Here is an 11535-nt window from a genome sequence, read left to right on the forward strand (position 1 = left end):
AATTGTTGAATAAATGAACAAAGAAGCTCATTTTAAACAGATCTGTCATTTCCTGTTAAATGTGTTTCAAAATGTCTCATTTTAGATGTTACTAATGCTTAATTTCTTTTACTTTTACCCAGAAGAGCTGAGAGGAGAGATCAAGTTGCCCACACACTGTGCAGTGTGTGCGGAGGGGTGATGCCTCGGGAGCGCATCACAGGACACAAAACCCCACTGCAAGACGCAGTGCCAGAATAGAGCAGCTTTGGCAAGAGAGCTTGTTTTCTGTAGATTAGAGGGGGGAAAGAGGGCGAGTTAGTCTCTTTAAAAAAAACAAACAAATATAGGTTTTTATCATGCCGGAATCCTCCTGATCATCTTTGCCGAAGATTTAAAAGAAAAAAAATGTAGTGGAAAGAAAAGGGAATCTCCACCGGTGAAGTGATCCGGAGATGCATGGACACGGTTACGGGTGATTAGTGTAATTTTGCTGCTGCAAAATAAGACCGGATATGCGCAGAAAAAGTGGGGAGAAGTGAGTTTCGGGTGTCCACAGGATGGACACTGCGGAGGTAATTCTCTCTGTGTTGGTGGTTGTGATTATTATAGTGTCGTTGCTGTCCAACGTCCTGGTGCTGATCTGCTTTCTGTACAACCCGGAGATCCGCAAGCAAGTCCCCGGTCTGTTCAACCTCAACCTAACCTTCTGCAACTTGTTGCTGACCGTGTCCAACATGCCGCTTACTTTGGTAGGACTTGTCAGTAAAGCTCAGCCGGGGGGAGACAGCTTCTGCCAGATAGTGGGCTTCCTGGAGACTTTCCTGTCCACGAACTCGATGCTGAGCATGGCAGCTCTGAGCATCGACAGGTGGATCGCGGTGGTGTTCCCCCTGAGGTACCACTCCAAAATGCGCCACAAAGACGCGGCTTTTGTGCTCGGGTACACGTGGGCGCACTCCATGTCCTTCTCCACGGTGGCCGCCTGTCTCTCCTGGGTTGGATACCACCGGCTTTACGCATCCTGTACCCTGTCCAACCCGAGGGCGAGCAATCGGACCCAGTTTGTTATCTTTACGGTCTTTTTCCACTCCTTCACCTTTCTTCTGTCTTTCATAGTATTATGTGTCACATACCTCAAAGTCCTTAAAGTAGCAAGGTTTCACTGTAAGAGGATCGACGTTATTACAATGCAAACTTTGGTGCTTCTGGTGGATATACACCCCAGGTGAGCTCCTTTGAGTTTTTCCTGTAATTATAATGTTATATGCTATAGCAATTTGATCTTTATATCTGTAAAGTATTAAAAGTATTTCAAGATTAATTAGAAGAAAGGATTTAAACTCTTTTGTTCTGTTTTCTAAAGGAGTGAATCTAAAGATGCCTTTCTTTGCTCTTATATTTGGATTGAGTCCTCACTCAAAATCTAATATAACTGAAATGTCATCTGGGGTTATTGCGTTACTCTGTCTCCATACAGAATAGCAAAAATGAAAATACTTTCTGTGTGTGTATGCGTGCATGTGTGTGTGTAAAATGTCAATCAGGGAGAGCCTGGTTGCATAGCCTACTGTAGATTACAGCTGCTGTTTGTATGCTGGGCTTATAAACCTTGATATTACTCACACAGATGACCTCCATTTCATATAAAAATTGCCCAAACCAATGTGTCACCATGGCATCACAGCTGTGGTGCACTCAGGTAACACACAAAGTCATACATACACAGAAAAAATGAACAAACTGAAATTCCTAAAACAAAAATCCCCACTTTGAGCGTTGTTTTACCCAGTTAATTTACCTGAACTCAGTCCATACTGGCTCTCCCTATGCTTTACCCCTACATAACACCCACTCCCTGTTGTTTCATATTAGACATTTTGTGGGCGTCCTTTTTTTTATGTGTCCCTCCGTCTGTGCTTGTAGTGTTCGTCAGCGTTGTCTGGAGGAGCAGAAGAGGCGACGACAGAGAGCAACAAGGAAGATCAGCACCTTTATTGGCACCTTCATGCTCTGCTTCGCTCCCTATGTGATTACAAGGTTAGTAGTTAAAAAGTGGAGGTGACGACAGGGAAACTGTGCTGGACCACAAGGCAGTGTATGCAACCCCTGGGTACCTCCCTGCTCTCCAGTCATAGCCACCAATATCCCTCCCCTCCTGCTTCCTTGCTCCCTTCTGCTTCCTCCCCATGCTGGCCAGAGCTGGAGGATGAGATTGGCTGACCTTGTGATAAGTAATATGCCTCTGCTGCTGCATTAGCACTTTTCTCTTCAAGTTCACGGGATGCATATCAGTTTGTCAGGTAGAATCCACTTGCATCAATCACTGAACAAAAAGATGATGCTAAATCAGGCCTGTAGTGAGCGAGACACATGACACATTGCTGTTTACCATGCAAACCTGTTAAATATATGTATTTGTGCCCCAAATCCACAGGCCACTTGGCAAAATATCCATTACAACAGGCAGACATACAGACCATCACAGTGACATCACTTTAAGAGGTTTTTATAATTTAGTGCCCCCATAGCTAAAGTAAAGTTTACCTACTGTCAGTAAGCTGTTAGTGTGAGTTACACGAAGACTAGATGACTATCTGACAACACATTAAATGCAGAAGATTTTGTTGTCTTAATTTTAAACTGTGCTAATTAAAATCTTAAAGGAAGATAGGGACTTTTTGAAATAAATATATATTGTGAGTTAAACACTGGAGGTTTTGACAGTAACCTTTTCCTCAACAAATGCTTCTAATTTACTATGATATCAGTAGTTAACAAAGCAGAGCTGTAAGCGTGGGTATAAGATCCCAAATTATTTTGTTGTCTCACTGGAAAACAGTTTTGTCCTCCTCAGAGTGTCACTGTGAATATATCTACAGTAGCCTATATTATGAGATAATATGCACTGAAAGCTCTTGTACTAATTATGTATGAAAAACAATGCATTTGAGGATTTGAAAAATGGACTCTGCTTAACAGGGCTTTGGTCCACTGCCTGCCATTCCCTAACTTCTTTACTTCAGCCATTTATTATAATAGAACATACATACTTGATGAATTTTTCAACCAGTTTTCAAGAGGTTCAGTCTGGGGTATTAATTTCTTATAAAATGATCAGATTTCCTGTGAACCCCTCCTTCATGGAGTTATAGTTTCCTTTCTGTTAACCCATGTGAAAAACATAGAAAACACCTCTGCAGCTGCGTAGTGCTGTTGCTGACTTACCGTCTTTGGTTCTGTGGAGTGTGCACACAAATGTCAGTGATGGCTACTAGCCCATGTAGGGCCGGTGGTAATATGCTGACAGAGCTCTATTTTGGATGGCCTAATCATACAGAGTGCAAGAGTAGACAATCAGCGACTTTTATACAGCTTTATGATGGTTTAATAGGTTACACTTCACACAAATGTGTGCAAAAATAAAAATATGTTTGGACTGCCATCAACTGCTTTGAGATGCCGTTAGTACAAGACTATAAAACTTATTAGGAGCAGCTTTGAATTAAATAAATATATTATATTAGGCACTGCGGAGCTGGGGGGGGGGGGGGGGGGGGGGTTGCCCAGACTGGAAGAATTCAATATCTGCCATTTTCTGCTCAGCCTTCAGTCTAATCTGGCAGTCAAGCATTCTTGTTTCCAGATACTTGTTACTGTTTGCCTGTTTTATTCTTCTTTTGCCTTTTCTGACATTCAGTACTGCTGACTACAAATAAGAAATTAAATAAAATGCAGCCTCACTCTGTAAATCCATACTCATGAGAAAGAGGGGGTGAATCTTGTACTTTCAGTTGACAGCTACCTACATTTTATCTTGTGGGTGGGTGCAAACAATAACATTGTACAAATAAGAACTTAATGAGATGACTGTATTTATACAGAAGCAAGATATTTTCATAAGAAACACCCTGCTGACAACGGGAAAAAAAAATAGAACAGTGTGTTGCAAATGTATTTCTGTTTCTGTATAATAAGCTTAAGGCATGCATGTCTTTTCCAGCATGTTGACTCGCCTTTCTACCACTCTCTCACTCTCTCTCACCACCCTCTGTGTATGCTTCCCTGCAGGATTGTGGAGTTATTTCCAGCGGTGCCTATCAACCCTCACTGGGGAATTGTTTCCAAGTGCTTAGCTTACAGCAAGGCCGCTTGCGACCCCTTTGTGTACTCCCTCCTCCGACACCAGTACAAGAAGACATGCACTGACATCATCAACAAGCTGCTGAAACGCAGCTCCTTGAATGCATCTGGGCGCCGACTTGAGAACCAGGTCAACAGCATACCCACTGTAGAATGACGGTCAGTGCCTTGATGGGAAGGCTGACCCGGCAACTGTCAGGGAAATATGAACCCAGTTTAATGTCGATGAAGAAAAGGAATACATACTGTTCCTGTCCATGTCTGCTTGAATTTGGTCTACAAAAAGAAAGAAAGAAAGAAAACAAAACAGACAAGGTCAAATCCCTGTACAGGAATGCCACTACATGCCCAGAGCAGCAGATCAGTGCAGTGAACTTGCTGTGAGGACAACAAAGAACAGCAGAGTCCATGACCACCTGGAAAGACAGATGAGCTCACCCAGGATGAATGCCTAGTTAACAGCATCATTATTTTAGGGTAGCTTTCAATCAGATATGACATGCAGTTTATTATATGTTGATTTTGCAGTGTGTCTGTTTTGACATAACTGTGGTATTCATCTTATCTTAAAAAAATAATGGGGTTGGCTGTATGTCTGTTTTAGTCTGTGCAAAGTGTTTGCAGTAGTTTATACATTAATTCTCTATGTAGCACTGAAGTCTAGCGTAACCAAAACTTGATAAAGTATAAGTCCAAGTCCCCTAATTGTATTAAAGATGAAAAAATAGAGTACAGCAGATGGTGTCACTGCACAGTACGGCTCAGGTAAAGCCCAGTCTGAATTAAACAAATTCTTTGGGTATTTTTATTTTTTATTACATTGTCTGGATGTATTAGTATCAGTGGATGGAAATAGCAAGATTACAGTATGTGCTTTATTTTGTTATATACGTACTGACATTGTTTGTGCTTTCAGCACCCATTTTTAAGGACTTACTGACATGTCCAAGCAGAGTTTCAATGGGAAAAATAACCCTTCAAACCGGCTGCCATTCCTGTCATGACTGACATGTGCCCCACAGGTTGTTTAGTCAAGTGAAGCATGATCAACTGTACTTGCCTGGGTTTGTACTCACAGTCACAAGTGACCCGTAGAGATTGCTTGATGCTCTTTCACACATAAAAGAAGGAAGAGGTACAGGATATGTTTTTGGGGGGAAAGACCAGATGATTCAATAGACATGACAGCCACAGATATAGGCAAATCTTAGAATAAAGCACCTCTGGAAGCAGAAATAATTAGTTTCAATGCTAAAAAAAAAAAAAAAAAAAAAATCGGTCTCTGAATAGCTAGAGCCCACTAAATGTGAAATGGTGATACCTGATAATATATTAAATCAGTCTGAATTTTTGAGTCTGCCCAAACTAGGTAGGATAATGATAGACTGATTGTTTTTTGCACCCAAAAACTGAATGATATTCTAGTCAGTGATTCCTAGAAGAGTTTCTTTCTTCGACTGTCAGCAGGTTTTACAACAACAAGTTGGCAGCTAAGCTACTAACACAGATTTTCTCATTATCACTAGATTGCATTATTGATACTAATACAAGGACAAATACAAGGACTTAGGAATATAGCATATTATTGTCTCCTCTGATAAATAGATTTCTACCTCCTCAAGATAACTTTTGTTTAAAAATAAATAACAAAAGCAAGAGAAAGCACTTGAAAATCATCCAGTGGTGCTCATATTTGCAGAAGAAATTACAAAATACAGGCTAAACATTTGTTTGGAAAGGCTTTGGCAATTGATTTTGAAAGGAATGACATGGAAATTATTAAAACTTTATAAATTTTATTTAATGGGGACCTATAACCTGCAAGACTCAATAGTGGGCTAGAATTGATTGGCTGGACCCTTCTAACCCCTGAACCAAACAGAGTCTAGCTGGAAGGAAAAGAGAAAAGCGGAATGACATTTTACACAAAATAAGCTACTGATACTATAAAAAATGTATTTGATTTTTTCCTGATAAAGAAATGAAATGAATAATTTTAATTATTAATTTAATTATAATTATATTATAAGAGAACATCCAAAGATATATTTTTTGTGTACAGTGCAATGTTTGATTGATCTGGAAACATTAAACTGAACATCTGACAGTGAGATAGGGTGCAGTGCCAAAATTATTGTTGATGCCCAGTGAGTCAAATATAAGGAGATATAATTCATTTTCCATCCAGCCCATTTTCTTCCACTTATCCAGGGATGGGTCGAGGGGGCAGCAGCCTAAGCAGAGAAACCCAGACCTCCCTCTCCCCAGCCACCTCCACCTTCTCTACTCTGAGCCCGTCATGGATGACCGCACTCCTCACTCTATCTCTAAGGGAGAGGAAGCTCATCATCTGCTTGTGTCCATGATCTTGTTCTTTCCCTCACTACCCAAAGCTCACGACCATAGGTGAGGGTAGGGATGTATATCAACTGTTAAATTGACAGCTTTGCTTTTACTCTCAGCTCTCTCTTTACCATGACGGACCAGTGCAGCATCCGCATCACTGCAGACGCAGCCACAATCTGTCTGTCAATCTACCGCTCCCTTCTCCCATTACTTGTGAACAAGACCCCGAGATACTTAACTCCTCAACGTGGGGCAGGAACTCATCCCTGACCCAGAGTGGGCACCAATTAGAGGTGTTAATTCTCATACCCGATGTTTCCTACTTGGTTGTGAAGTGTGCCAGTGTGAACTGGAGGCCACCACCTTTTGAAGCCAACAGGACTAAATCATCCGCAAAAAGCAGAGATGAGATTCTGAGGCCTCCAAGGTGGAAGCCTTCTGCCACTTGGCTATGCCTAGAAATTCTCTCAATACAGACCAAGCTCTCGCTGCAGTTGTACAGGGACTGACACGCCATACTACTCTTGAATCTGAGGTTTGACTAACAGACAAACTCTCCTTTCAGCACCCTGGCATAGACCTTCCCAGGGAGGCTGAAGAGTGTGATCCCCTGATAGCTGGAGCACACCCTTTGGTACCCCTTCTTGAAGATGGGGACCACTACCCCAGTCTGCCAATCCATTGGCACCACCCCAGATCCCTACGCAACATTGTAGAGGCATGCCAACCAAGATAGCCCTACAACATACAGAGCCTTCAGGAACTCAGGGTGAATCTCATTTACCCCAGTGGGCCTGCAACCAAGGAGTTGTTTAACTACCTCAGTGACCTCATCCCTAGTGCTGAGCAAATCATTCCCCATGTCCCCAGACTCTGCTTCCTCTACAGATGGCGTGCCAGTGGGATTAAGGAGGTCCTTGAAGTATTCCTTCCAACACCTGACTATATTCTCAGTTGAAGTCAGCAGCACCCCACCCATGCTGTACACCATGTGAGTAGAGAACTGCTTTCCCCTCCTGGTCTCTTGATGGTTTGCCAGAATTACTTTGAGGCAGTCTGAAAGTCTTTTTCCATAGCCTCACCAAACAGTGCTTCAGCCACTGTCTGAGCCATGTTCCACTTGGCCTACTGGTACTGGTACTCCTTCTTTGGCTTGATGGCTCCCTTCACCATCAGTGTCCACAATTTCGTTCTGGGATTACCTCCACAACAGGCACCAACTACCTTGCAGCCACAGCTGTGTGCAGCAGCCTCAACAATGGAGTTGCACAACATGGTCTGTTTAGACTCAATGTGCTCAGCCTCCCTTGAAATGCTTTTGAAGTTCTGCTGGAGGTGGACTGGGGCCTCTGCCGGGTGTTCCCAGCGTACCCTCACTATACGTTTAGGTGCCCCAGGTCTGTGCAGCATCTTCCCCCACCACCTGATCCAACTGACCACCAGTTGGTGATCAGTTAATAGCTCAGCTCCTCTCTTCACCCAAGTGTCCAGAACATACAGCTGCAGATCTGATGAAAAAATTTAGAAAATCTATCAATGACCTGCAACCTAGTGTGTCTTGGTGCCATGTGCGCTTTTTGACGTCCTAATGTTCAAACATGGTTTTCATTATGGACAAACTGTGGTTTGCACAGAAGTCCAATAACAGAACACCACTCGGGTTCAGATCGAGTAGGTCGTTCTTCACGATCACACCCCTCCTGGTCTCACTGTTGTTTCCTACGTGAGTGCTGAAGTCTCCCAGTAGAACAATGGAGCCACCGGGTGGAGTACCATAGAACACCCCGCCCATTGACTCAAAGAAGGGTGGGTATTCTGAACTGTCATTTGATGCACAAGTGCAAACAACAGTCAGGACCTGTTCCCTGGCCCAAAGGTGCAGGGAAGCAACCCTCTTGTCCACCAGTTAAAATGCCGATGTACAAACAGCAAGCTGAGGGGATTTAAGGATACCTACCACAGCCTGCTGCCTCTCACAGAGAACAACTCCAGACTGAAACAGAGTCTAGCCCCTCTCCAAGAGACTAGGTTCAAAGCCCAGGCCAAGCGTTGAGGTGAGCCCTACTATATCATGCTTGTATCTGTCAACCTCGACACCCGACGTGTCCTACGGGTGGTGTGTCTACAGGCGGGCCGGGCCATGTCTCATCTTTGGGCTGTGACAAAAGCCCCCAGACAACATAGCCCCTGGGATCACTGGGACACACAAACCCCTCCACTATGAAAAGGTGGGGATTTGTGGAGGTGGGGTAATTCATTTTCATAAAGAAAAGAAATGAAAACTATTTTATGTAGACTTAAAGGATTTATGATTACACAGAGGAGAAGCAGTTGTCTTGACTATATCATGCATTGTATAGAGTTCCATGACACTCCAAGACAGTTAATGCCTTAAATTATGTAATATGTAATAGTTTAAAGTTTTTCCAGTCAATGAAATATAGATATCTTGAACTATATTACTAGAATAATTGCCTTATTCACTTATGTTCATCAACATTACTCAGAATCTGCCTCCATATTTCTGTCCTCTAATTCTGATTTTCTGAAGTTTTCATTGATGCACATTAAGTTTTTATCATAAATGATGACTAAAGGGAAACAGAAAAGGATATGTATTGACATATTTAGATAAAGACAATGTGAAAAGTATTTTGGGGTCTTTTGATATGTGTACATGTAATTTATTAAGATGATGTAAATGTCTGAGTTTTACAGAATGTGCTGCTACAAATGCAAATTAAGTTTAAGCTGTTGTGGATAGGTGGCAATGAGTGGAGTGTAATACCTCATTTTGTTTAGTGGTGACTGACCTGTTTTGTTACGTACCTCCTAATTTATCAAACCATGGCTCGATGCTGCTAACGATGGCTAAGATAACAAACTGATGATGGTGGTGGCGATGGGATGACAGGTGGTAATGAGGAGATGAGTGCTGTTTCACAATAACTTGTTTGTTTTTTTGTTTTTTTGATGAGATTGTAATTGTTATGTTGGTGAAAATGAGGAAGATGATTGTTTTAGATTTTGATCATGATGATTAAACTGATGATAACTACTGTTGTTGGTGTGACAACAAAGCAAAGCTTACTCTTATACTTACACCATGGTATTTAAAGCCCAACAAAACACAGCTCACACACTCGTTGGATAAGAGGTCTCTTAGTTTCTTACAGATTATCTATGATCATATACTAGTGCATCTCAAAAAATTTGAATATTGTGAAAAGTTCATATTTTTCAAAAGGTAAAATGTCATATGTCCTCCTGAAAAACCAAGGAAAAAACTATCTTTCAATTTAACTTTTTTGTGACCACTACAGAGGAGATAACGTCTCAGGAGAACATTCTATATTAATTATATACAATGTGAAATGTTTTAGACCCTTTTGTTTTAATGTTGATGATTTCAACTTACAACTCATGATAATCCAGTACCTCAAATTATGAGTTGGAGTATATTACTGTTCAGACAGTCTAAATACCATGTATCTCTTGTTCACTACATGCAACCACCATTACTGGGAAGACTGCAGATTTCGCAGTTGTTCAGATGATGATCATTGACACCCTCCACAAGGACCCACAGAAGGTCACTGCTGAAAAGGCTGGCTGTTCGCAAAGTGCTGTATCAAATCATATTATTGGAAAGTTGACTGAAGGGAAAAGTGCAGGAGGAAAAGTTACACAATCAACAGGGATGACAGCAGCCTTGAGGGGATTGTTGAGCAAGGCTGATTCAAGAACTTGGGAGAGCTTCAGAAGGAGTGGACTAAGGCTGGTGTGAGTGCATCAAGAGCCACTATACACAAGTCTTGAGGAAAGGAGTTACAACTGATGCATTTCTAATATCAAGCCACTCCTGAACCAGAGACATCAGAAGCATCTTTAATGGGCTGAGAAGAAAAAGAACTGGAATATTGCTCAGTGGTCCAAAGCCTTTATTTTTTTTTCAGATGAAAGTACGTTTTTTATTTCATTTGGAAATCAATGTCCTGGAGTCTTGAGGAAGAATGTTTGAAGTCAAGTATGAAGTTTCTGCAGCTTGTGATGATTAAGGGTGATGCGTCATCTGCTGGTGTTGGTGGTGGTTGGTCCACTGTGACTTATCAAGACCACAGCATCAAATGATGCAGTAATTTATGGTAAAGGAGCCCCAACCAAGTATTGAGTGTATGAATATACTTTTCAGAAAGTAGACATTTCTGTATTGTAAATTGATCTTGATTTATCTCAGAAAATATTCAAATAATTTGAAATTCTGGATTCCTGATTTTCATGACCCATGAGTCATACTCACCAAAAGGTTGAAATATTTCACTTTGCACGTAATGAGTACAGAAAATAATGATATGCCGTGAAGAGAGCTGCAGGGAAGAGATCCAGCATTGTGTAAGTGGTCAGAATGGGACTTAGAGTATTCTGAAAAATAACAGTACCACTGGAAGTGGTCCAGAGGTGAAATGAAAAAACATTAAGGCCAAATCTCTTTTCCTTTTTGTTTCTTTTTCTTAGTATGGTTAGGATCACATGACTTTCTGCTACAGTACCTTATAAAAGCAATGACTATTTATCAAGTAAATATAGGTTTTTCTGTCTTGCTCTGACACATGTTCTTAGCTGAATTCAGCACCCACGTTTTTTCAAAACAAGGACCTTTATCAGTTTGCTAGCAAAGCAACTTTTTCTCAAAATAAACTGCACTGGTTCTGAATTAAGCAACCAAAAACCAAAAAAGACATTCAGTCAAAAGGATGAAATGATGCTACTTTATAATTCAGAAAGGGTCAGTTTAGGACAGAAAGGGGAAAAAATGCAAGGGTTTGACTATCATGTATTTTTGGCAATTCAAACTGTTACCACCAGTCTGAGTCAGAGGGAAGCCATTTCTCTGTTCACACTACAATGCAGGTGGTAATGAAACAGCACCAGCTGACAGAGAAGGGCTTGGCTGACATTCTGTACCACCTCAGGAGCCAGTGATTATCTACAGGTGGGTGGCACTGACCATCTAACACGGTTTAATGGTGGTTGGCTTCAACCCACTTGGGCAACTGACTCCCTTCA

At 41.6% G+C, this 11535-nt stretch overlaps 1 protein-coding gene across 1 annotated transcript; it reads left to right on the forward strand.

Moving 5' to 3' along the window:
* Positions 1 to 539: 539 nt before the first annotated feature.
* On the forward strand, positions 540 to 4279 carry LOC115798786 (G-protein coupled receptor 26-like). Its single transcript, XM_030755750.1, has 3 exons — positions 540 to 1207; positions 1906 to 2019; positions 4051 to 4279. Exons 1-3 carry the CDS (start codon positions 540 to 542, stop codon positions 4277 to 4279), a joined length of 1011 nt encoding a protein of 336 aa, XP_030611610.1.
* The last annotated feature ends 7256 nt before the right edge of the window (positions 4280 to 11535 follow it).

The sequence above is a fragment of the Archocentrus centrarchus genome, chromosome 19 (assembly GCF_007364275.1).
Source record: "Archocentrus centrarchus isolate MPI-CPG fArcCen1 chromosome 19, fArcCen1, whole genome shotgun sequence".
Classification (NCBI taxonomy): domain Eukaryota; kingdom Metazoa; phylum Chordata; class Actinopteri; order Cichliformes; family Cichlidae; genus Archocentrus; species Archocentrus centrarchus.